We start from the raw sequence: 26,516 nt of genomic DNA, 5'->3' as shown, positions 1-26,516 counted from the left end.
ATATAGAGGGAAAAGGGGCTCCAGTGGTCTTTAGCACTGCTACTTTCAATGCTGATTTGTGTCCTCACCTGCGAGGTTCCGGGTTCATCATCAGCTTCTGTACACTTGCCTACAGTGACATGGTACTCACACCATTGGTCACTGCTGTTTTCACTCGTGGAACGTGTCTAACAGCAAAAGAATCACTTTGTTGGCAAAATGGGTCCTACCTTCATTTTTAATAAACAGTTTTATCGTTCTTAATTTATGCTATATCTACATTGTACAATGTACACAGATTTGAGACTTAAATTTTGTTCTAGTCTTTATTTAACTGGTGTTGACACTCACGTTTGAGCTGAAATAGTATTGACTGAAATGAGACATTATTATTTTCAAATAGGAGACCATATATTCAGGAAGTTTCAAACCTTTGTAATAAAAATAGTGTTTATACCCTATGAAATATGCAAATTCAAGCAAAATTATCATGAATTAGACCCATGAAGATCCGGGGTAGAATAGGTCTTCAGCAACCTATGCTTGCTGTAAAAGGCAACTGTGCTTGTTGTAAGAGGCGACTAACGGGATCGGGTGGTCAGGCTCGCTGACTTGGTTGATGCATGTCATCGTATTCCAATATGCGTGGGTCGATGCTCATGATGTCAATCACTGGATTGTCTAGTCAAGACTCAATTATTTACAGACCGCTGTCATATAGCTGGAATATTGCTGAGTGCAGCGTTAAACAACAAACAAACAATATCAGGTATTAAGTTTCTTGATGCGTATTGTGTTGTGAACAAAGTATCGCAATGCATATTGTATTTGGAGATAGTTGAATCATGACATTCCTAGTGTGTGTGAGGCAGATTATGTCCTCTAGTTGTATTCTGATGGTCGAAAGTAACCAATGATTTACCCTTTACCAAATTAGACTGATGATAGATTCATGGTAAGACTCCAAAATCAATTGTGGAGAAAAGTGCAATGAAATATTGAAGTTTTTCCTAACATCCATTAATGTGTACATTATGGCACATAAATACTCACGGGGTCACAGGTGGCCCAGTCGTCTGAGGCACCGTGATTCGCTGTGCAGTATTGCGTCCCTTGGGCATGCAGAAACCTATGATTGTGGGTTCGAATTCTGGTTCGCCCCAATTATGTTTCGAGGTTTGTCAGCACCATACCCGTGCTCGTGGGTTTCACCAAAGTGGTAAATGTCTGAGACCTGCATCACTTTGGGCTTTCCTCCCACATTAAGCTGACATATAGCTGGAATACTGTTTAAAACGGCGTTAAACCCAACTTACTCACTCACTATAAATATTCACATCAGTACGGTACAACAAATGAGACATTTGTGTTTAGGAATACCTTGAAAACAGTTAAGTTCATGATATGCAGATGTATATGGAGACGGTATGTAGTAAATGTTTGGAGGATGCCATGCGAGATAACTATATTGTTATTCAGTTTCCATGAATCTGACAAGTGTATCTCTTATACCCATCGTGTTATTGGTTTAGGGACTGAAAGGTCTAAAATACCAAGACCCACGACTGAAGGATGCCTCCACTCTGACAAGACGAGACTTCCAAAAGCCACTTAAATGTCATAGAGTGCTATTTGTTTATGTGTAAAATATGGATTTTCTGTCCTGGAATTATGTTGTGTGGGGTTTAAATGACGAAGTTCAAGTGAATATTTGTCCCCATGCTGAATGTGGTGCCGTTTTTGAATAATCCATACAGGGAGAGTTTGATGCTCTACATCTGATACTGTTTTGAAGCTCTCTGGGACTGTCTCGACTGTGGGATTACCCGTGAGACAAACATTCTCAGAAAGATTTTGAAAGCTTGTAGACTAAATGATCTGAGATAGCTCTCATTGGAGTGCTTAATGTTTATATGATAACTTTTGAATTATTGCCAAAGAAGAGAATGTGGAAATGAGATGTTTGCTGTGGTATTAAGTTTATTAAGGGACGGTGAGGTAGCTTAGTGGTCAATGGGTTTGTTTGTTATACCCTTGACCTAAAAGGGTGGGGATATATAGTTATACCAAGGAATTCCATCCATCTGTCCATCCGTCCATCTGTACATATGTCCATCCATCCATCCATCATCCTTCCTTCCTTCCTTCCTTCCTTTTGTGTTTTTGTGCGACCTATAACTCAAAAACTACTTCATGGATTCTTTTCACAGTTTTACAGTTTCTATACCAATAGGAAAGTTGCAGTGCAAAATGTGTTTTCAATATTTGGGTTTTCTGAAAAAATACAGCTATTTTTCAGTTTTTTGCTTGCTTACTGAAACATTTGTGCAACCTACAACTAGAAAACTACTTCATGGATTTTTTTCAAATTAGAGAATTGCTTCCATATTAATAGAGGAGTTGCAGTGCAAAGTTAAATTTGATTTGTGTATTTTCTGAAAAAGAAACATGCTTTTTTTCACTAGACTGGTCCAATGAGTAGGAGATTACATGGGCGTGCACATCATCATGTACATGCTGTTTGAATCACCTGTGTGCCTGACCTGCATGTTCCACTTGACAGTGCATTAAACTGCTAGTGACTCACAATAAACACTGTGATGTCAGACAACAAGGCCCTTCTTGTGTTTGAAAGTAGAAAGTAGTTCAAGTGTTTCAGGATCGGTCTATCTTGACAGCTGTCTGCGTTTTAATTTGTTATAGAAGATAGGTACATGATAGATATTTGTATCATTCAACAATTGAAATCCTGATTTTCCTTTTACATTAAACTATATATTTGTATACCTTTGTTATCCGCAAAAATTGTACATAAATGTAAAATAGTTTGGAGACATATTGAAATGCATAAGTGTTGAAATATAAGGCATGCTAAGAGCATGTAGACTGTATTGCAGGCACACACTGCTAGTGTCCATACCCTGCTAGTGTCCTTGTACACTGCCATACCCTGCTAGTGTCCTTGTACACTGGCATACCCTGCTAGTGTCCTTGTACACTGGCATACCCTGCTAGTGTCCATACCCTGCTAGTGTCCATACCCTGCTGGAGTCCTTGTACACTGGCATACCCTGCTAGTGTCCATACCCTGCTGGTGTCCTTGTACACTGCCATACCCTGCTAGTGTCCATACCCTGCTAGAGTCCATGTACACTGGCATACCCTGCTGGTGTCCTTGTACACTGGCATACCCTGCTTATGTCCTTGAACATGGGCATACCCTGCTAGTTTCCTTGTACATGGGCATACCCTGCTAGTGTCCTTGTACACTGGCATACCTTGCTAGTGTCCTTGTACACTGGCATACCCTGCTGGTGTCCTTGTACACTGCCATACCCTGCTGGTGTCCTTGTACACTGGCATACCCTGCTGGTGTCCTTGTACACTGGCATACCCTGCTAGTGTCCTTGTACACTGGCTTACCTGCTGGTGTCCATACCCTGCTATTTTCCTTATACACTGGCATACCCTGCTGGTGTCCTTGTACACTGGCATACCCTGCTGGTGTCCTTGTACACTGACATACCCCCCTGGTGTCCTTGTACACTGGCATACCCTGCTGGTGTCCTTGTACACTGGCATACCCTGCTAGTGTCCTTGTACACTGGCATACCCTGCTAGTGTCCTTGTACACTGGCATACCCTGCTGGTGTCCTTGTACACTGGCATACCCTGCTAGTGTCCTTGTACACTGGCATACCCTGCTGGTGTCCTTGTACACTGGCATACCCTGCTGGTGTCCTTGTACACTGGCATACCCTGCTGGTGTCCTTGTACATGGGCATACCTTGCTGGTGCCCTTGTACACTGGCATACCCCCCTGGTGTCCTTGTACACTGGCATACCCTGCTGGTGTCCTTGTACACTGGCATACCCTGCTGGTGTCCTTGTACACTGACATACCCTGCTGGTGTCCTTGTACACTGGCATACCCTGCTAGTGTCCTTGTACACGGGCATACCCTGGTGGTGTCCTTGTACACAGGCATACCCTGCTGGTGTCCTTGTACATGGGCATACCCTGCTGGTGTCCTTGTACACTGGCATACCCTGCTAGTGTCCTTGTACACTGGCTTACCTGCTGGTGTCCATACCCTGCTATTTTCCTTATACACTGGCATACCCTGCTGGTGTCCTTGTACACTGGCATACCCTGCTGGTGTCCTTGTACACTGACATACCCCCCTGGTGTCCTTGTACACTGGCATACCCTGCTGGTGTCCTTGTACACTGGCATACCCTGCTGGTGTCCTTGTACACTGGCATACCCTGCTAGTGTCCTTGTACACTGGCATACCCTGCTGGTGTCCTTGTACACTGGCATACCCTGCTGGTGTCCTTGTACACTGGCATACCCTGCTAGTGTCCTTATACACTGACATACCCTGCTGGTGTCCTTGTACACTGGCATACCCTGCTGGTGTCCTTGTACACTGGCATACCCTGCTGGTGTCCTTGTACACTGGCATTCCCTGCTAGTGTCCTTGTACACTGGCATACCCTGCTGGTGTCCTTGTACACTGGCATACCCTGCTGGTGTCCTTGTACACTGGCATACCCTGCTAGTGTCCTTGTACACTGGCATACCCTGCTGGTGTCCTTGTACACTGGCATACCCTGCTGGTGTCCTTGTACATGGGCATACCTTGCTGGTGCCCTTGTACACTGGCATACCCCCCTGGTGTCCTTGTACACTGGCATACCCTGCTGGTGTCCTTGTACACTGGCATACCCTGCTGGTGTCCTTGTACACTGGCATACCCTGCTGGTGTCCTTGTACACTGGCATACCCTGCTAGTGTCCTTGTACATGGGCATACCCTGGTGGTGTCCTTGTACACAGGCATACCCCCCTGGTGTCCTTGTACACTGGCATACCCTGCTGGTGTCCTTGTACATGGGCATACCCTGCTGGTGTCCTTGTACACTGGCATACCCTGCTAGTGTCCTTGTACACTGGCATACCCTGCTGGTGTTCTTGTACACTGGCATACCCTGCTGGTGTCCTTGTACACTGGCATACCCTGCTGGTGTCCTTGTACACTGGCATACCCTGCTGGTGTCCTTGTACACTGGCATACCCTGCTGGTGTCCTTGTACACTGGCATACCCTGCTGGTGTCCATACCCTGGCATACCCTGCTAGTGTCCTTATACACTGGTATACCCCGCTGGTGTATTTAAAGGGGGGCATGGGGTCACAATTAGCTGTGCATAGTTGCATCCTTTGAGCATGCCACAAACCTTGCTATTAGTGTGGTCCTGATTAGGTTTCTGGGTTTGTCAGCAATATACAACATCTGAGACTTTCCTCCCACTTAAATCTGCCATGCCATGATATAACTTGAATACTGTTCAAAGCAGCGTTAAAAACCCAACTTGCATTGTATTTAAACATTCGTTTGAAAGTCTTTAGTTACATGATAATCTAGCTGTGGAGGGGGCACGGGTGGCCCAGTAGTCTACGGTGCCGTGATTCTCTGTGCACAGTTGCATCCTTTGGGCATGCCAGCAACCTATGATTGTGGGTTCGAATTCCGGTTCACCCCGATTATGTTTGTAGGTTTGTCAGCATCATACCATCTCGTGGGTTTCACCGAAGTCGTAAACGTCTGAGCCCTGCATCACTTTGCGCTTTCCTCCTACATTAAGCTGAAACGCCATGATATAACTGTTAGAAGCGGTGTTTAACCAAACTCACTCACTCACTAGCTATGGAAAGTGATGGATGTTGTACCATGAAACATGAGCCTCTCTTTCAGCCAGATTTACCCGTCCCGCAGTCGACAGTCGCTGTTGTAGTTAGTGGACTCTCATCAATAATTACTTGTATTTGATCGCTGTAATTGACAAGCTATCATCGCTGCACAACATCCAATCATAGCAACTTACTGACAGCGATCCGTCACTAACGACATGTGTTTAATGTAGTGTTTATGACAGGAGAATTCCTGCCCAGAATACATCAGATGAAGGGAGCTGGTCATGTGTAGGGGACTGGAGAGTATTAATAGACAGCCCCTTTGCAAAGTCTTTGATAGATTAACCATTGCTTTACCGATTCTAGGGATTGTTTTACTCAAGTGGGATTATGAAAGGGTTCCACAAATGAAAAAGACTTTCATCATTGTTTATAAAACTTTCGGTCACAGAATGATAGTTTCCTTTATTAATGTACGTATCAAAGAAGGCGTTATCAGCAAGAATGTTATTATTGGATATTTTATGGCTTTTGATCAAATCTCATGATTTTTCTGAACATACAAGAATCATCGAGTATTTTTTAAGTAATAGCCTGACTGAAAGATAATAGGAGTAGGATTTCTTTGTAATTGAATCTAAATCTCATAGTAATACAATTTTGTCTCGCATCTGCACCAAGAGTTCGCACCTCATACTATAGACGTTGTCATCCATGCAAAGTGCTTGCTATCACCTAACCCAACTTCTACTGTGCCAATGAAAGAATTAATACAATTTCTCATACGATTTTATTGGAAAAGAAGTCAGGATTTGTTTTACAGTTCCCATTTCTTCAGCAGTGAAAGATAAGAAACACCTAAATACATCAAAACTCAATTGTTGTTTTGCGTGGTGTTTGTTTTTTATTTTCTTGTCATAGAATAAAAACAATAAGAGCATGAATAATAAATTTTACAACAAAATCAATGCAGTCTTCAGTTTTAAACATTCCTTGGAAGAAATGTTTTAAATTCTCATTATTTGCCCTGAGAAGGGATCCTAATGACCCATGAGGAAATATATGGCTTGTCAAAGGTTGACAGTTTTATGTTAAATATCTCTATTGGAAGAAGTTGTTTTTGCCACAGCTAGTGTTATTTCAGCCATCCATCCCTTTTAATTTGATCTGAAATATGAGCGCTCAGCTTGCTGAACCGATTCATGGAAGGGGGTATCACGCCACTCTGTGGCACGATACAAATGACAGAAAAGCAGTCTCCATGTCTCAATGTCAACCCATGTACCCCACCTATGTCACGGGACGAGGAGGTCAGAGGCTGACAGTGGTGTGACCAACCAGTGTATAGATCTGGTGATTCTTTTCACCATGGATAATGGACCCCTGAAGATCCGGGGTAGAATATCCATGCTTGTTGTAAGAGGCCACTAACGGGATCGGGTGGTCAGGCTCGCTGACTTGGTTGATGCATGTCGTCATATGCCAATTGCGTGGATAGATGCTCATGTCAATCACTGGATGGTCTAGTCCAGACTCAATTATTACCAGACCGCTGTCATATAGCTGGAATATTGCTGAGTGCAGCATTAAACAACAAACGAACAAACAACATGGGTAATGTTGTAGAATATCTATCCAAATTTTATACATGTTCTGGAAAGATTATTGTAATTTGTCTCTTGAAAAATCTCCAACTGCCTGACCTTGACAGTATGGATCATTGCTCATGCTGTCAGGCAGGGTCCTGTTCTTCAAACCGATCTTAGCACCACACAATGTTCAAAATGCCATCGACTTTATAATTTGGGCTTGTAATATTTCCGTAAAGCTGACCTAACTGACTAGTTGAAAATTCTAGTCAATACTTACATATTTCTAGTATTTATGCGAATCACCAAGTCAATTAAGATGGCATTTAATGTTATAGTCTGTTTTCATTTTGTAGTTTTATTGAAAAGTGGGGTTTTGCTGTACATTCTGATTATGATAGATATGTATGTACATGTGTTATAAGCTGTGCGTGTGAAAGTCTAAGAAGCACCACAGAAGGTCATAAGTCAGTGTTAAAGAATGGGAGTTACGATCATCTTAGCGCTAAGATATCTTTGTGGAACAGCTCCCAGATCTGTTGCAGTTAGTTGAACTGGTCACTCGGTCGGAGTGTTCATCTTCAATCTGGGGCGGTCGGGTAGCCTCGTGGTTAAGGCATTCACTCGACACGCCGAAGACCCGGGTTCGAATCCTGACATGGGTACAATGTGTGAAGCCCATTTCCGGTGTCCACGGCCATGATATTGCTGGAATATTGCTAAAAGCGGCGTAAAACCATACTTACTCACTCATCCTCCGTCTTGACAAACACAATATCGTGGCAAGTAATTCATGAAGTCTGGGTCAGACAAACCAGTGATTGAAATCAGGGTTCCATAGGTGTGATGAAACACAATCAGCCAGGACTCAGGTTGCTGAATTTTCCCATTTTCCTTGAGAGGCAGGGGATCTACTCTGTCCTGGATCCTCATTGGGTTTGGGGATCAGTTCCATAATCGACTTCCTTTTAGTTGAAATAGTGCAGCTAAATTGAAAGATTAATTTCCTTTCCTTGATCAACTTATTTTCTGTGAGTTGCTCTAATACTTCAACAATGGCCAAGCCCATCTTGCATTCTTTCTTCGCGCAACCACTTCATCATCACAAGAACTGGAGCAAATATTGGACCTGCACTGAACCCTATCACTGCTCCTAATCCCTTCCTTCGGAAAAAATTAATTGAAGCCATGAACTAACTCCTTTACAAGAATGCACCTACAATCTCAGTCTGAAGCTGCTCAAATTCAAGATGCACAGATGCTCTCGGCTTGCCTCGTTGGGTGGACAGTGATCAATTATCTAATTTGCAATTCAGTGAAGCACACTATTCTTGTTTACACAACTACTTTCAAGGAACATAGAGATCAATATCTCTCATGTTATTTCAGTGTCTGACTTCACTGCTAGACCAAAGCTCCAGTCTAGTAAAATTTGTTTTGTTTTGTTTGTTATTTAACGCCACTCAGCAATATTTCAGCCATATAATGGCAATCTGTAAATAATCAAGTCCAGACCACACAATCCAGTGATTGACATCATGATGACATGCATCAAACAAGTTGCAGAGCCTCTTATGACAAGCATGGGTTGCTAAAGACCAATTTTATCCTGGGTCTTCATGGAATGTGGGGCTAGTTATTAGTAGTTAATTTACTTAGTTGATATGTAAGGAGTAAAGTAGACTGAAAATAATGCACTGTTGTATTAGTATAGTGTAAGCATTTTTGCACAGACCATTTTTCTTCTTTGTCATCTTTCATTTTTATGGCACAACTGATATGGGCACACAGGGTTGCTTTTAGGGTCACTTTAACTGTTGAGTTTTGGGATAGCATCAAACACTATTGCAATTGCAATACATCCCCCTAAGACTCGTGAAGATCACGGGGTAGAATAGGTCTTCAGCAACCCATGCTTGTCGTAAAAGGGCGACTAACGGGATTGGGTTGTCAGGCTCGCTGACTTGGTTGATGCATGTCATCTAAACCCAATTGCATGGATCGAGGTCATGATGTCAATCACTGGATTGTATGGTCAAGACCGCCGTCATATAGCTGGAATATTGCTGAGGGTGGTGTTAAACAAACAAACAAACAAAAAACAAACAAACAAACATTCCTATAATGTGAATGTCCTGGCTTTATTTGACATGACATCAAGTCCATTCTCCCCTGTGAAGAGCAGGGTTAGAATTTGTCTTCAGCAACCCATGTTTGTCGTAAGAGGCAACTCATGGATTCAGGTGGCCAGGCTTGATGACTTGATGGATGCATTTCAGTGTATCCCATTTGCATAGGTTGATCTTCATGATGTCAATCACTGGATTGTCTGGTCCTGACTCGATTATTTACAGACCATATAGCTGGAATATTGCTGAGTGCGGTGCTGAACAACAAACCAAACCAATTCTTAGTGTACCTGAAGCATCTGATGCAACAACTAACTCATAATAAAAGGACACTCGCTGTGGATTTAATTTCAGAGTTTGATCACGATGATATATGATGATTTGCTGTCTGTTTCAGAAACACTTGTCAGAACTGCAAGTGCCCCCGTGAGCTTCATGATGTGTACAATGAGAACTTTGTCAACGTCCGAGATCGCCTGGGCTGGAAGCGCCAAGATGACCCCTCACTGCAGGTGTCGAAGGAGAAGACGTTACGAGAGGGCTACACCTGGGTGCCTCCAGGACTCTCCAGCCAGAAGGTACATTTGTCACTTTGATTGCCATCTCATCATGTAAAAGGATTACTAATTCACTGGGAATCTTATTATTTAGCCATACAACTATATGTTGATATGTATAAATTTGTGGTTTCCAAAGAAAACAACAATATTAAACGTCAATGCCAGAGAATAATCGGTCTAACTTTCTACCCAAACAGATTCCATTGGGAGTAAAAGGCAAAAAAGCAGTAACTATATGAAAGGTTCACTGAAAATCAGTGATGACTAGGGCTGCAACGAATACACTGTGACAGGAATACGATTCATATTCGTATTCATGAATATAGGGCGACGAATACGAATAGCAATTCACAAATACAATAACAAGTCAGCAGTTGATGTATTATTTGTTATATTCAGTGAAACAATAACAACATCAATTATTTGACATGGTTTGTTAATTATTAATATATTATACATTTATATACTGCGCTTATCCAGGAGCTAGTATCTGCACAAATGTGACAATGACCAGTGACCACAATACTGTCAAATTAAATATTATGAGAGTGTTGTCTTTTGAAGACATCTATGCATATAATATGTTCTTATGGATATTTTTAGGTACAGGACATGTAAATGCATATGACTGCATATTCATGAATCTCATATTCATTCGATTCTAGTGGCCACGAATAACGAATTCAACTCATGAATGGATACGGTTTTCGATTCACCGAATACGCGAGTGAATCGTAACAGCCCTAGTGATGACACCAGAAAATATTCAGATTTGTGTGCTAATTTATGTGAAGAAAGTATTGCCTTTTACATCCTGCTTTGTTATGATTGGTTACCTTGCAAACATACATAAGCCTTTAATGATTATTGCGTTGAAGTGTGTTTATTCATTGTGGAGTTTACTTTCAAATCATATTATGATGTGAGACATTAAGGCTAGCTATTTGTTGTCATGGATGGTAGGCATGGCTGCCACGAACTCATGTAACCACACACTGGGCTGTATAAGAAACATGAAATGGGTTTTAGATATACTTGTCTCAATACAGTTTTTACCTTATGTATAAAGGCACAAACATCCACCCCATTTCATTAGAAAGTGAGAACAGATTTACCTGATGGCTTGATACTTAAATGCTTATTTTGTCCCATTAGCCCCACAGGCGATATGAGGAGTTATTACCCACTCCACGCCTCCTGGTGTTATATTGACAGCTTAGGGTGATGCGTTCCTGGTAGAGATTGCAAGATATTGTAACACCTGTTGCTTGATATGGAAAATGACTGTTTTACATGAGTGCTTCCCCTAAAGGTCGACAGGTTCCTATTGTAGAAATTTCTCAATTCTAATTTTCTCGCTTTCATGAAAATGTTATCCTGCTCAGTCAGTGTTTGTTCTGATGTCACTCTTAAAATGTAAGACACATGTGTTGCAATGAGAATTACCTGATGATTTAGGGTGCTGAGATTCAATCAGAATGTGAAAGAGAATGTACACACGTTGTGAGTGATGTATGGTGTACCAATGTTGTGAAGTTCAAAATTCTATAATATCATCAGCGATAGAAACTAAGTTATAGCCCACTAGTCCTTATAATGATATAGTCCTCATAAGGACTGTAGGACTGGTGCCAGTTTCTAACACACTATAATTGAGAGTGAGTGAGTGAGTGAGTTGGGTTTAACTCCGCTTTTAACAGTATTACAGTTATGGCGCTTAATGTGGGAGGAAAGCCCGAAGTGATGCAGGTCTTAGACGTTTACCACTTTGGTGAAACCCCAAGCACGGGTATGGTGGTGACAAACCTCAAAACATAATTGGGGTGAACCGGGATTCGAACCCACAGTCATAGGTTTCTGGCGTGCCCAAGGGACGTAACTCTGCACAGCGAATCGCGGCGCCTTAGCTGACTGGGCCACCCGTGCCCCTGTATAATTAAGACCTTATGTTGGGTACATGGATGCTGTAGAGCTTGACAAGGTATTCACTACTACCTACTCTGTTGCACTTGGGTGCAGTCGCACCAAGAGTCAGGTACAGGCTGGTACAAGGTGACTACATTGAGGATTTGATGGTTACAATGTGTTTCTCAGTTAACGGACTGTGTGTCACTGTACTGAGAGGCAGCAGAAATTGTTGCTCATATCATCAACCACTGGTTTGTCTGGCTTGTTTATTTACAGGTCTCCTTGATTGTAGTTGGAATATGTCTTAAAAACCTCACTCAATCAGGTATCAACTCTGTGAATAAAGCCTACATGTGTATTGTTTAGTTCATAGCTTTGGCCCATGAAAGCTGTGCCAATTTACAATTGTCAGAGGGGTGCACAAAGCATGTGATCTAGACTACCTCAGTTATTTTAAGGAATTTTAAGGAATTTTAAGGATTTCCTATTCACAACACTGTAAGTACACACTTGTAATTCACTTATCAAATCTACTACATAGATGAAGTTTTTCCAGAACTTAAAAGGCCACTTTTTGGCTCATCTTTGGATACGTCCTGTGCACAGTCTGAGGGAATATTTTCCACATGGTATGCTTGGCGAGGTGAAGGGAGATTTGACACTGAGCTTGTAGGTAGGGATGTTTTACAGTTTCCCCTGGATTGTACCTGAATTGTCAGTATTTGCTGAAGACACACAAACTGTTTGAAGTCTAAATGGATCAGACTGACCATTGTCTGCCTTGTTTGTCTCAGTCTTTATTTGTAGGACCTTGTTTGCACGAGGCATCAATTAGTGTGTTAATATTCTTAGGCTGGTTGTTTGTGTGATGACCTGGCATGAAAGTAAACGCTTATACTTAGCCATACAAGGTTTTTCCTGACACAAAATAGTGCATTCTACATGCGTACTATGGAATGGACACAAACAGGCACTGTGCATCCCATTGAATACAAATGAGTAGACCCATGAAGATCCGGGGTAGAATAGATCTTCAACAACCCATTCTTGCCATAATAGGCGACTATGCTTGTCGTGAGAGGCGACCAATAGGATCGGGTGGTCATGCATGCAGGCTCGCTGACTTGGTTGATGTATGTCATCGATCCCAACTGTGTGGATCGATGCTCATGATGTCAGTCGGGTCCAGACTCGATCATTTCCAGACCGCCATCATATAGCTGGGATATTGCTGAGTGCCGCGTTAAACAACAAACAAACAAACAAACAAGTATGGATGGCATTGGATGTTGAAATGATTAAGTTGAGTCATGTAAGTAAGATATGTCTTATATTTCTTTTCTGATAAGAAATACAGTCAATGTTAGGACAGTCCATTTCCTTCACTCAGACACTAAGTTTTGATTTCAACATGGAAATCTCCATTTCTAGTCAGCGTGGAGCATCACACATACCTTGTATTTATATGCTGTGGGAACAGGCAGGTGCCCTTTGGACTCCCATTTAAGGACCAACCATCAGATATTTGAGGGGGTGGGGGCTGGCATTTTGTATTGAGATTAGACATTTCTTTAGCTGCTACAACACAAGATATGTTTTTATTTTAAACCACGAGCGAGAGAATAGCCCGAGCTCAGGGTAATAGTAATTTTTGTGACGGGCAATTTCTTTTCTCTTTTTGAACAGTCTGAAGCATAGATCTAAGTATTTTTTTCAAGAATTTTCAGGGACAACTTAGTTTTTTCGATAAAATCCCAGCCCCATTGAATAACCTGAAATGATTTGTCCCTTAAACTTAATGCTTGGTACCCATATGAAATATAACCCAGAGATCCTTAGACTTGCCAATATATGTAGATCAAGGTAAATCCCCAAAAGGACTCCTATGAAACTTGGACTAACAAGTTCACATTTTGTATTATATACCAATGTCATGTATGAAAGTTGAACCTCATTGTTTGTTACCTGTCTGAAATGATTCCCTTATGACAGTAATCGTGCCTGAGTGAGCCCCTTTTAAGTAAACTTTTTAAAATACTGCATGCCCTAGAGACACAGGTATTGCTAATTCTTCCATCCTGGACCAAGATTTCTATAATGGATTATGTGAAACAATAGGATTGTTTTAATTGTCTTTGTACATGATATGCATTGCAGGAATAAATTCAAGATTGTACTTTGCACCATGTTAAACACCAAATAGTTCTTAAGGTATTCTTCTGTTTGTTGTTTAACACTGCACAAGGCAGTGTTCCAGCTATGTGTCTATAAATAATTGAGTCTGGTCCAGACAATCCAGTGATTGACATCATGAGCATTGATCAACGCAATTGTGATACGATGACATGGAGCAACAAAGTCAGCGAGCCTGACCACCCAATCAAGTTAGTCGCCTTTTAGGCCAGGGGTATATAGTTATACCAAGGTTCCATCTGTCCGCCTGTTCATCCGTCCGCCCGTCCGAAAACTTTGTCTGCGCGATTTCTCTATTCAGTGGATTCATCTCAAACTTAGTACATATAATCTGTGTCATATGGAGGGGTGCAGTCAAAAGAAAAGGAATTTTTCAAACCCTAACCCTATCCATTATTATCCCCCGCCGCGCGAAAGCGCGAAGCGGGGGATATAGTATTCACGACCGTCTGTACGTCCGTCCGTACGTCCGTCCGTACGTCCCACCTGTTTGTTGCCGCGATATCTCAAGAACTAAACACTGGATTGTCTTCATATTTGGAACTATGGTGTATATACAGACTCCGCAGACACCAGTCGGTTTTGGTGACCTTGACCCCATTTTCAAGGTCACAGCAGGCATATCTGCTTTTGGAGTTGGAAAACGGTGTTGCCGCGATATCTCAAGAACTAAACACTGGATTGTCTTCATATTTGGAACTATGGTGTATATACAGACTCCGCAGACACCAGTCGGTTTTGGTGACCTTGATCCCATTTTCAAGGTCACAGCAGACAAATCTGCTTTTAGAGTTGGAAAACGGTGTTGCCGCGATATCTCAAGAACTAAACACTGGATTGTCTTCATATTTGGAACTATGGTGTATATACAGACTCCGCAGACACCAGTCGGTTTTGGTGACCTTGATCCCATTTTCAAGGTCACAGCAGACAAATCTGCTTTTAGAGTTGGAAAACGGTGTTGCCGCGATATCTCAAGAACTAAACACTGGATTGTCTTCATATTTGGAACTATGGTGTATATACAGACACCGCATACACCTGTCAGATTTGGTGACCTTGACCCCATTTTCAAGGTCACAGCAGGCAAATCTGTTTTTGGAGTTGGAAAACGGTGTTGCCACAATATCTCAAGAACTAATCGCTGGATTGTCTTCATATTTGGTAGTATGGTGTACAGGCGGGGGATATTTCGTCACTCTGTGACAAATACTTGTTTAATTTGAAACTACTGACACACTAGGCGGGTCGGGGGTATTAGTGAACCATGCTCACTTTTGCCCTTGTTTAGATGTAGGCCTTGGTATAGATCAGTACATTTACTGCTTTTCAAGATCAGCAATAGTTCTGTATTATGTTAGTTTGAAAGTCAACATCAGTTTTACTGACTGATTCACTGGACAGTGAACAAGGAGTCTTAATCAGGGATCTATCATTGATTTTCAACTCATTGCCAGGGGCAAGCAAATTGGGGGGAAAGCATTATATTTCCAAAACGGGATAGGTCTTGTCCTTGTTTTCATGTGTCAGAAGTATTTAAGCAGCTATGATACTGGCATTGTATTGGATAGAAATATCCATCTAAGTCATGCTGAGATAGATTTAAACTTTGTTTGTAGAGATTTTAGTTTGGGGCCACATATGCAAGTTTAGTATATTTTGTGAACAAGTTTAAATTTCAAAGTGTGTTAAGTTTCTTTCTAATTAAAAAAAAAGTGATTTTCAGTATTTCCTTGTGTCTTGATTTGTCAACATATTTACCCTTAATATGGATGTCAAAGAATATCAAAAATATAATGGTTTAAATGAAAACTTTAAGATGTAGAGGCCATCATAGATTCAAGATAACATTTTTGCCTGGGGGACCTAATGTTTAAACAATTTGGGGCTGAACCATCATGAGATCTGCATTTTTCTTGACAACGATCCGTTTCCATAACTGTAATTCATCTTGAACTTTTCATTTGTGTAGAAATGAGATTTAAGAGTAACATCTGCCTTATAAAATCATTTTTATAAAGACTAGTCCAGAGGACTAGCGTAAACCTGATTTCACTAATGTTCAGAATTTGTAGTTGGTTGGTCCTGCTCAATGAGACAAGACTGTAGCAAAGTTGAAGAATTGACAAGGGGTTCACAATTACAGCCCTCAAATGCAACTAGTCCACACTGAGGACTACCACCATCATTGGATTTCTACTTGTTCTCCGCACAATTAAGTCGTCTCGAAGGCTGAACATTGGTTAAGTTGGGGTGATACTAGTGTCTCATTTGACATATTTTCATGCATCCACATGAAATCAAAATGCATACGTCAATATTTTAGTGCCTTAGATATGGTCATATTAACGGATCTTTATTACCCCAGAAGAAAGTAATATATGGGTTCAGCATTACATAAAAAAGTGCGGTTTGTAGTGATGCTGATGCTAAGAATTACCAGTATGATTAGACCCTAATCATGTCTCTGTTTGTCTACCAGATCATAGGGTTAAGTTTTCTGAATTCCTCAACAGGTTGACTTGAGCTGCTGCTTGTAACTTCGTGCTGCATCCACCTAAGACAGATTCATGGAAGGATTTAGCAATTACTGTGCAAACTGCCTTGTTATTGACTTGTTTTCAAACATTGTTGAGAAAATATGTGGATGAAACATTATTTTCTCATTGCATTCAAATTATGTTAGGCATTCCTAACTTGTTATTGCATCGCCTGTTCTTGTGAGTAGCTCACTACAGACAAGCCCAGGAGAATATAATGTTGTATCAATGGCCCCTGATTGGCATTTGGCAGGGAATGATTTGATTACGACTGCAGGAATTCAATCAGATTATCATGCGCCAGGTCGTACCCTCTTAAATGGGGAGTAAACACTGTCAGCTTTAATTTGGAAACATCTGAGCATCTCTTCACGTCAGACAGCTTTAGCCACATGTAAGTCAGTTTGACATGACATGCAGCGACATCGCTCTCAGGATCACTGAGCCATTTGTCTTGAATGGTTTTGTAGCCGGGCTTTCTGAAATAGAAATCTGTAAGGAGATAAATGTTTCTTGACTCACTCAGAGAAGACATGGGTGAAGGGAGTAGTTCAGAAATTGGAGGAAAATGTTTTTTGTTTGTTGTTTAATGCAGCACTGTGCAATATTCCCGCTATATGATGGCGGTCTGTAAATAATCGAGTCGGGACCAGACAATTCAGTGCTTGACATCAATAGCATAGATCCACGCAATTGGTGTACGATGACATGCATCAACCAAGTCAGCAAGCCTGACCACCCGATCCCGTTAGTTGCCTCTTACAAGTTTTCTTATATATTTCGCCCTGTAAGGATAACGGTACTAGATACCCAATTCTGTGTTTGTTGTACAAGCTGACTGATCGGCGGTCATGATGTGTGACTGTGTGGCGTCAGACCCAGATGGTATATGGATCAGGACCCACAATGGGGACGAGGCCAAATTTACTAACTGGGTACCTGATCCCCCTTTCAGTGTACCCGCTGTTGGTCTCACTTTGGGTACAAAATGTCCGATTGGGAATTGTTTTACTGGAGACCTGGCAAAAACTGTTTAGTTACATGTATTAATAATCTGATCATGCATACACTGAAGTTGACTGAAGCTTTTTCTTTATTTAAACATATGAAAGTCAGAAGGAATGCATGCACAGTCAGAATGAAATGTGAACATAAGTGACTTGTAGTGTAAGCATGGAGTTGTTTTTGTCAACAATTAAACAATAAATCAGGTTACCAACCACGGGGCCTGGTAGTCCTTTGGATACCCGGGTCCCTTATATGGATCATTGCTGATGCAATCAAACACTATCAATTATTTTGTAGACCCGTGAAGATTCCGGGGTAGAATAGGTCTTCAGCAACCCATACTTGTCGTAAAAGGCGACTACGCTTGTCGTAAAAGGCAACTAACGGGATCGGGGGGTCAGGCTCGCTGACTTGGTTGAGGCATGTCATCGATCCCAATTACATGGATCGATGCTCATGATATCAATCACTGGATTATTTTACAGACCGCTGTCATATAGGTTGAATATTGCTGAGTGCGGTGTTAAACAACAAACAAACAAACAAACAAACAATTATGTTGTAGATCACGTTGACATAGCTACAATTTTGCTGACAGTGTCGTAAGACAACATTCCATCACTCACATTTTGTAACAGTTTAAATGGTTGCGATGCTGTAACAGTAAATTCTATAATCAGTGTACAGCAGTGTGCAGCGGCTTGAAATCAAACTCACTCACTCACTCCATGGGGTTTCATGGGTTAATATTTCATCATTCCGGTCTAAGGAAACAGAAAGATATTTGAATGGGTTCAATCTTCAAATAAAATATCAAAACATGAGTATTTGTGACAACCACATCAGCCACCCCGAGTACTCAAGACATAACATACAATAATGGAGTGTGGTTATTGGTAAAATGTCAGAGTGAAGATAAGCTCTTTCATGGAATGTCGTTCTTTAACAAGTAAATGATAAATATGTTTTTTTTCTCTGCATTTCAGTTGGACTTTTTTAACGAATACATAAAACTGTGCCTTGCCAGTTGATCAATTGAGGTCCACATTTCTGTTTCCCTTATGCCATTAAAGCAGGAAGAACCTGACCCTTTGAGCATATTAAACCACATTAACCAAACATGATCTAAAAAAATATTGTTAATTTTCCATTTGTAATGCAGATCAGAAAGCCATACTGTTGCCTACCAACAATGTTGCGAATTACGTTTCCTGTAACCAATGAAACAACAGTAATTTGGGCCATTTGGTGCCATCGTAAGTGCAAATCAATGACATTCTAGCCGCTCTAAGTCCTAAGTATTCCGGGAGCCTATGAGCCAGGTTGTAAAAGAACCATAAATTGTACAAATTAATTTGATAAAAAACGCAAACGACTTACTGAGCGTATTGAGGATGTGTATTTCGGGGCACAGGATATATTGATAGAGATAGCCCACTTGCTTCACCTTCAGCTGTCCATTGTCTTCATGGATGGGGCACTAATATTTATGTTTTGAATTAACATAGAAATTCAAGGGATTTATAGGGCAGTAAGAGATAGAGTTGGTCCAGTCGGGATCTACTGGTGTCTCTCAGTCTCCAATGGTGAAATGTGAAGATGGGGGGTGGGTGGGATTTACCGGCTTTGGGTTAGAAGTATAAATATAGGACTTGGTCATTTCTCTGTTGTATTTCTCAAAGGCTTGTAGTAAAGTTGACTTACAAAATATTTTGTAATTAGTCAAGTCTGTCTCTTAAGTGGAGAAAGCTTAATTTAAGAAATAAAACAGGTTCCTTATATGAAACACATGCCACATTCAATCACTTAATTCAGGTGCATGTAATTTGAAAAAAAAGGCAAATGTTTTTGTTCACTCTGGTCTTAACCTCTTTATGTTTGAAAATATCAGGATATTTATTTTACTTATATTTTTTTATAATGATGTGTATCAGGAATAAATTCAAAATATTGGTTCATTTGCCACTTGTTTAAGGAAAACTCAACTGTTTGAAACCACCCACCCTGTTAACATGAGGGAGGTTTAAGAAGTGTGCTAGAAATTCAGCAGGGTAAAGGTTAATTGGCCTAACGTTTGAAATTAGTTTCAACTATTATTTACCTGTTGGTATGATGAGGCATAATAGCTGCCTGGACATGTTTGTTATGAAAGTTGACTGAAAAGTGAAGGTGGCATTAATGGCTGCTGACTGATTTGAATAATACCTGGCAGATGACCTGATCAGGGAGGGCAAATGAACAGCTGCAACCTGATTGGGTCTCAGCATACCATCTTTTAGTTGTAACGATAAGAACTGAACTGTCTTGCAATACATGGACCCAAACTGATTGGGTCTCGCAATACATGGACCCAAACTTATTGGGTCTCGCAATACATAGACCCAACTTGATTGTATCTTGCAATACATGGACCCTACCTGATTGAGTCTCAAAATACATGGACCCAACCTGATTGGGTCTCGCAATACATGGACCCAACCTGATTGGGTCTCGAAATACATGGACCCAACCTGATTGGGTCTCGCAATACATGGACCCTACCCGATTGAGTCTCGAAATACATGGACCCAACCTGATTGGGTCTCGCAATACATGGACCCAAATTGATTGGGTCTCAGCATACCATCTTTTGATTGTAACGATAAGAACTGAAATGTTCCACAATACATGGACCCAACCTGGTTGGGTCTCAGCATACTATATTGTAATTGTAAGGATAAGAACTGAACTGTCTCGCGATACATGGACCAACTTGGTGGGTCGTTGCCTGCACTGTCACCCACTGGTTTGCATGGACCAGGTTCAAAGACAGAATGATATAGCTGGGTCTCTGAGGACTGAGCCATATCACTCTGACATGGATAGATAGTTTAGAGATTTCCAAGTTCATTTCAGATTCTACATTGCTGCATGTACTAAGATGGGACAAGTTTCCATGACTTTAACTGGCTTAAGCCTTGATTGGTATTCCCAGAAAGACTTCAGAAAGTTCGATATCAGCCCCCTTCTAAATCGGTTGACTGAGAATGTTATTACAGGCCAGAACATGGACTGGTGAAATGTTGATGCAGTTGTGTGCTGTGCGAGTATGTCAGAATTAATGAATGACCGAACCTAGAACCTCAATATTGACAATGAGTGGTGGCATGTGACATTGTCCCGAACTCCCCTGTGACTAGCCCTCCTTCCGTCAGGTATCAGGACAGGTGAGAATGCTTTCTCCAGGGAGCATGCTCGGTAAACTCCTGCGTGTGGCCCAGTCAAATAGCCGCAGGGTTGCTAGGATATCAAGCCAGACCAGTTTGTTATTGAAATACTCCATCTTATGATGCCTCTATGTTTTGATTGGTTTAATTCTGTGGCTTTTGGAAATGTTTTCGTGTTGTGGTGCAGGTTAAGTTTTGCACATTATGTTGGGAAAATACATCAATCAAAAGTGATAATGTTCATTTCAAATGCACTTTCAATAACTGGATTCCTTTTGAAGCAGCAGTATTCAAAGGGCACCTGATGCCAATTCTGTAAATTGACCGGCATATTGAATATTTGTACATAGACTTTGTGTTATGTCACGAGTCTTATCCCATTATACAATGTTGTCGTAATTAATCCTCACCAGGCCAGTATTGTAAAATGTTTGAAGATGTACAGAAAAAAACCCAAGTAATTGTGAACTTAATAGTTGATCATGATGATCAACTATTAAGTTCACAATTACTTGGGTTTTTGACATGTGATCTTAAGAATGGCCACGTTCTCTCTTTCTCCACAAAATCTTTATACTGAATATCATACCTTGCCAAACAATGGCTTTTCAAAATGTTGGGCCAATGGGGACAATCAAACTGAAAAAAACCAACATCTCAATATTCATATAACTTTAGCAGAAGTGGCTTGGCACTATCTGATAACCTTGATAACGTTTCACAAAGCAGTCATATTGTTACGACTGTCATAAGTCCATGTTGAACTATGGGACCCATGACATTTGTAACACTAGAAGCATTTTCAGATGATTTTTAAATATATACAAAAACTACACTTTTGTTAGAAAGAAAGACTTGTAATATGCTGAAACTGACTTTACAATCTACCATGCTGATACTGAGATGAGAAGGTAACTATGCAGCAGGTCTCTGTAAAGAACTACGGTGTCACTACTTCAAAATATCAGATCCACATTTATTGGAATGCTGCTCTTCCATTTACAACTGAAAGTGGCCCATGGTCATTATATAATTGCATGACTGTGAACAAATTTGAATATCCCGTTTGTTGAAATGTATTTGGTTTTCCTTTCAAAACCATCTAAAGTTGTCGTGTTCTCTAGAGGCCAGTATCTGTTGGCAGTCATTGGTTGACACCTTGGACTGTCAGCACCTTCATGTGGGTGTCACCAAAGCATTATATGGGTTTGTCCAGATCTTCACAGGAAAATACTGTTAAACCAAAATTCTCTCACTCAGCAGACTTAGAAAATCATATTTTTAAAGACTAGTCGAAAGGACTTATTCACTTAGAATCCTTATTCACCAATCCTAGTTTGTAGCTAGTACTGCTTGAAAGAGACATAACTGATTACTGTCAGTTTTATTCAGCATTGAGAACTAGTTCAGAATTAAAGCCGTCAAATGCTACAAGTCACTGAGTACTACCGTCATTGGACTTTTACTTACTTTAGTAGTCCTGGGCTAGCTGACTAGCATGTACTTTAAAGGCTGCTCAATTATCCAAGCTTGGTGTAGTGTACATGATATTTAGGATCTATTCTGTCCCAAAATAGTGCCATTGGCTTCACTCATAGTATTTAAAGATCCATCTTTGTCACGCCGAAGACCCTGGTTCGATTCCCAACATGGATACTTAGTGTGAAGCCCATTTTGGTGTCCCCCGACGTAATATTGCAGGATTTTTGCTAAAATCAGCGTAAAACCAACTACTACCAACTGGTCCAAGGTAGCAATGTCATTTGGAAAAAAAATCAGGTCCTGTCCTTTAATGAGTATGATGTGTTGCCTTTCAGTATTGTGTTTTGTGTGTTGACAGATTGAGGAGTACATGGACCAGCTGCCCAACCACAAAGTGCCGAGGATTGGGACGCCGGGGGAGAAGTACCGCGACATGCAGCTCATCCGCCAACTTCCCAAGCAGGACCTCTCCATCGACTACAACAAAAACATGCCTGAGGAGGTCGAGAAGAGGGAATTTCAGATTTTCCGAGATCTCCGCGATCAGGTTGCCATGGATATCGGCGTGGTGAAAGACTCACCTGTAGCAATTGTGAGTGGACAGATGCATCATGGTCTTGTGAAGGGGCAACTTGGGAGAGGCCAGAGCCTATGTGTGCACAGTTCTTAGACATACAACAATTGCAGGCTTAGAGATTACACTGGTCACTGCCCAGAGGAGTATGGTGGGCTTGGGGCTGCTTGGTTTTCAATAGTCATGGAGCACAGGATTAGACTATTAAAGAGAAACTTGCATCATAATGTAAGAGGCAAATCAGTAAACAAAAAATTAAATACTCCACGGAGGCTGCCCACATCCGCGAATACTAGTAATTAGAGTCAGGTCACAGCTACCAGGGGGATTGGGTCATCGAATTTTGATGCACTAATGTACTGAAAATAATTACCCTCCCCTAATGCTTGTTGTATTTTTTGGAGGAACAACATGCAAAATCATTATTTAAAGTTCATTATAAAATGCCCATGTTTCATGACCCTCCCCAAATATGTGTATTGTTTTTTATGACCATCCCCTTGAGTCTGTCATATGTTTTTGGTAACCTTTCCCTAATTCCATCGGACAACCACCCACCCCGCCCACCCCTATAATAAATGACCTTTCCATCACTTGTCCCTTTAAATTTTGTAAGGTTCTGTAAAGGCTTTCTGTCTTAGCGACAAGAAATTGATTGAGTTTGGTTTACTGTTAACCTAAATGGCGATTTGACGTGATTCTAGATAGTTATAGGTTTGGTCTAGATATGATATGTGTATATGAAATGTAAATATAAAGAACACATACAATGCAGAAAGTACACAATGTCACAAAATTTAGAAAATTTGAAAGCATTCCTAAATTGGTATTCTTCAGTGTCACTTACATGGGTTCAAAATATCATGCACTGGAAAATGAGACAAGCAACATGGTATTTTGAGCAACTGTTACATTATGTTTATTAATGAGATCTAAAAATAACCCAAAACACACCAAAAACCTCTACTTCAAAGCACAAATCAATGGTTCTTGCATTTTGTGGTTGTCCTCTGTTAAACACTTAAGAGTGATGAAGTGGAGAGATTTTATGAAGGCTTCAATAAGAGTAGACTCACGATCACACTAATTGTCTCCCTTTGTAGTCCTGTCGTACAGTGACATTCTCCAGTCCAGAGATAGGGACAGTGGATCACAAAGAGTATGAAATACACTGCAGGATTAGCAGGTCATAACAATACACAGATCACAGATTGTAATGGTGAAAGCATATATATGAACAAATTTTGTTTGGAGGGACATACAAGAGTAAGTGAGTTCGGTTTAACTCTATTTTGAACAGTATTCCATTTATATCACGGCGTGTCAGCTTGATGTGGGAGGAAAGCCTGAAGTGATGCAAGTAGCAGTCATTTACCACTTTGGTGAAACCTTGAAACATAGTAGGGGTTAAGGGGAATTCAAACCTGCGATCAGTCGTCTAAGGCGCCGCGATTCGCTGTGCAGAGTTGCGTCCCTTGGGCACGCCAGAAACCTATGATTGTGGGTTCGAATCCCGGTTCGCTCCGATTATGTTTCTAGGGTTGTCAGCACCATACCCGTGCTCGTGGGTTTCACCGAAGTGGTAAACGTCTAAGACCTGCATCACTTCGGGCTTTCCTCCCACATTAAGCTGACATGCCATGATATAACTGGAATACCGTTAAAAGCGGCGTTAAACCCAACTCACTCACTCATGATAATAAACTTAACCTTGTGTTTACGGTATTAGGAGACAGGGACTTTTCAAGCCACTGATGAAATCAATTAATTTCATTCAGAAATTGTGTATCTCTCAGGATGTTTTTTTTTCTGGGTCCAAACCATGCATTTGTGAGGACCAGATTTACATTTCTGTGTCATGAAAAAAATGTTAGTTTAAAAGATACTCAATTGGTTGGGTAGCCTCGTGGTTCAAGCATTTGCTCAAGCATTTGCTCATCACACAGAAGAACTGGCTGGCTACAATCACACACATCCCCACATGCCATGATATTGCTGGAAGCAGCGTAAAGCCGCGTAAAGCCGCGTAAAGCCGTGTAAAGCCAGACTCCCGCACTTACTGATGTATTTGACCCGTGAAGATCCAGGGTAGGATAGGTCTTCAGAAACCCATGCTTGCCATAAAAGGTAACTATGCTTGTTGTAAGAGGCGACAAACAGCATCGGGGGGTCAGTCTCACTGACTTGGTTGATGCATTTCATCGTATTGCTAGGGTCGATGCTCACGATGTCAATCACTGGATTGTCTAGTCCAGACTCGATTATTTACAGACCACTGGTTATAACAACAAACAAACAAACAACACCCTGATGTATTTACCCCATGTTCCAGAGTTGCTACTACTGCAAGGGGGAGATCGACGTAGCCGACCTGGTAGTGTGTGCGTCTAAAGCCGGAAATGATGTGTGTTGGCACCCGGCATGTTTTGTGTGTGAGGCTTGCGAGGAACTCCTGGTGGACATGACGTACTGCTACCACTCAAAACATATATACTGTGAGCGGCACTATGCAGAGACTATACGGCCTCGATGCCCTGCTTGTGATGAGGTGAGATTTACGCCGTATACGTTAAGTTTATTTGGTGTTGGAACAATGTAATAAAAATCATTTCTCAGTTTTTCTTACTGCTACCAATCTGAGGACATCCCATTAAAGTCAGGTAAAAAAACATTCGCAAAGTTTGATCGAACAATGAAATGACTAACATGACATCAATATTAGCCAGCAGGGCCCACTTGCACAAAGTGATCTTAGCGCTAAGATGATGATCATAACTCCCATACTTTAACATAGGCTTACGATAGTCTTAGCGCTAAGATCGCTTTGTGCAAGTGGACCCAGATGTCTCAAGCATTACGGCACTAGTTTCAGCTCGTATTACACTTTCCTAGGTTGCATGATTAGAATATACATTGGACTTTCACTTTTGCGATCTTGTAAGCAATGCTCCAATTGGTAAGATGAAAGGTCATCTTGACATGACCTTTAATGGGATGCACTCAGATCTTTGGGTGCAATGTGTGAAGCCCATTTCTGTTGTCCCCTGTCGTGATATTGCTGGAATATTGCTAGAATTGGCATAAAACCATACTCACTCACTCACTCATTCTGGAGGAAGAAGCCTGATTGGAGGGTGCAGAATAAAATATCTACACATCATAGCACAAAACTCTGCCATGAAAGATGTTATAAGTAATAAATAAGAATAAGATTTATGTGATATCACTTGCTTGATAATGGTGTTAGAACCTATAAAGAAACGTTGCTCCTAATTATAATAAAGAAGTTGTTCATCCATTAATCTTATCCTTAGTTAGTACTCCAGCTTCTAAATTCATCTCAAAGAAATTAAAGATGTTATTGTAGTACCTGAACGTCTGACACATAGCATAGGTGGATCAGGGATTTTACAAATGGGGTGTGAACATTTTCTGTGTCAGGAAGTGAACAAACATATGATTGGGGGACTGCCACAGGTTTTAACTATAGGTGTATGGAAAGAAAGGCTTGAACACCCACATCAGGATCAACCAGTGCCCCTCCGATGTGGATTGTTCTTCCTGCTATCAACCTCCGGTTTGACTGGCAGAGTTAAGATTAATTTCAGACCTAAGTACTACAGCTGCAGTATTGCTGACGGCAGTGTTAC

At 41.1% G+C, this 26,516-nt stretch overlaps 1 protein-coding gene across 6 annotated transcripts in view; it reads left to right on the top strand.

The window, feature by feature from the left end:
* The window catches only part of LOC124126830 (four and a half LIM domains protein 2-like), a 161,258-nt gene that overhangs the window by 76,165 nt on the left and 58,577 nt on the right, over window positions 1–26,516 (top strand). For all 6 annotated transcript variants that reach the window (XM_048384396.1, XM_048384394.1, XM_046490369.2 and 3 more), the window contains exons 3-5: window positions 9,793–9,973; window positions 22,651–22,884; window positions 25,199–25,414. In XM_048384396.1, the coding sequence (XP_048240353.1) occupies window positions 9,793–9,973; window positions 22,651–22,884; window positions 25,199–25,414 (631 nt within the window). The remainder of the gene's footprint in view (window positions 1–9,792; window positions 9,974–22,650; window positions 22,885–25,198; window positions 25,415–26,516) is intronic.

The sequence above is a fragment of the Haliotis rufescens genome, unplaced genomic scaffold (genome assembly GCF_023055435.1).
Source record: "Haliotis rufescens isolate VD_foot unplaced genomic scaffold, xgHalRufe1.0.p SCAF_5, whole genome shotgun sequence".
In the NCBI taxonomy this organism is placed as follows: domain Eukaryota; kingdom Metazoa; phylum Mollusca; class Gastropoda; order Lepetellida; family Haliotidae; genus Haliotis; species Haliotis rufescens.
This window is presented reverse-complemented; position numbering and strand designations above follow the sequence as displayed.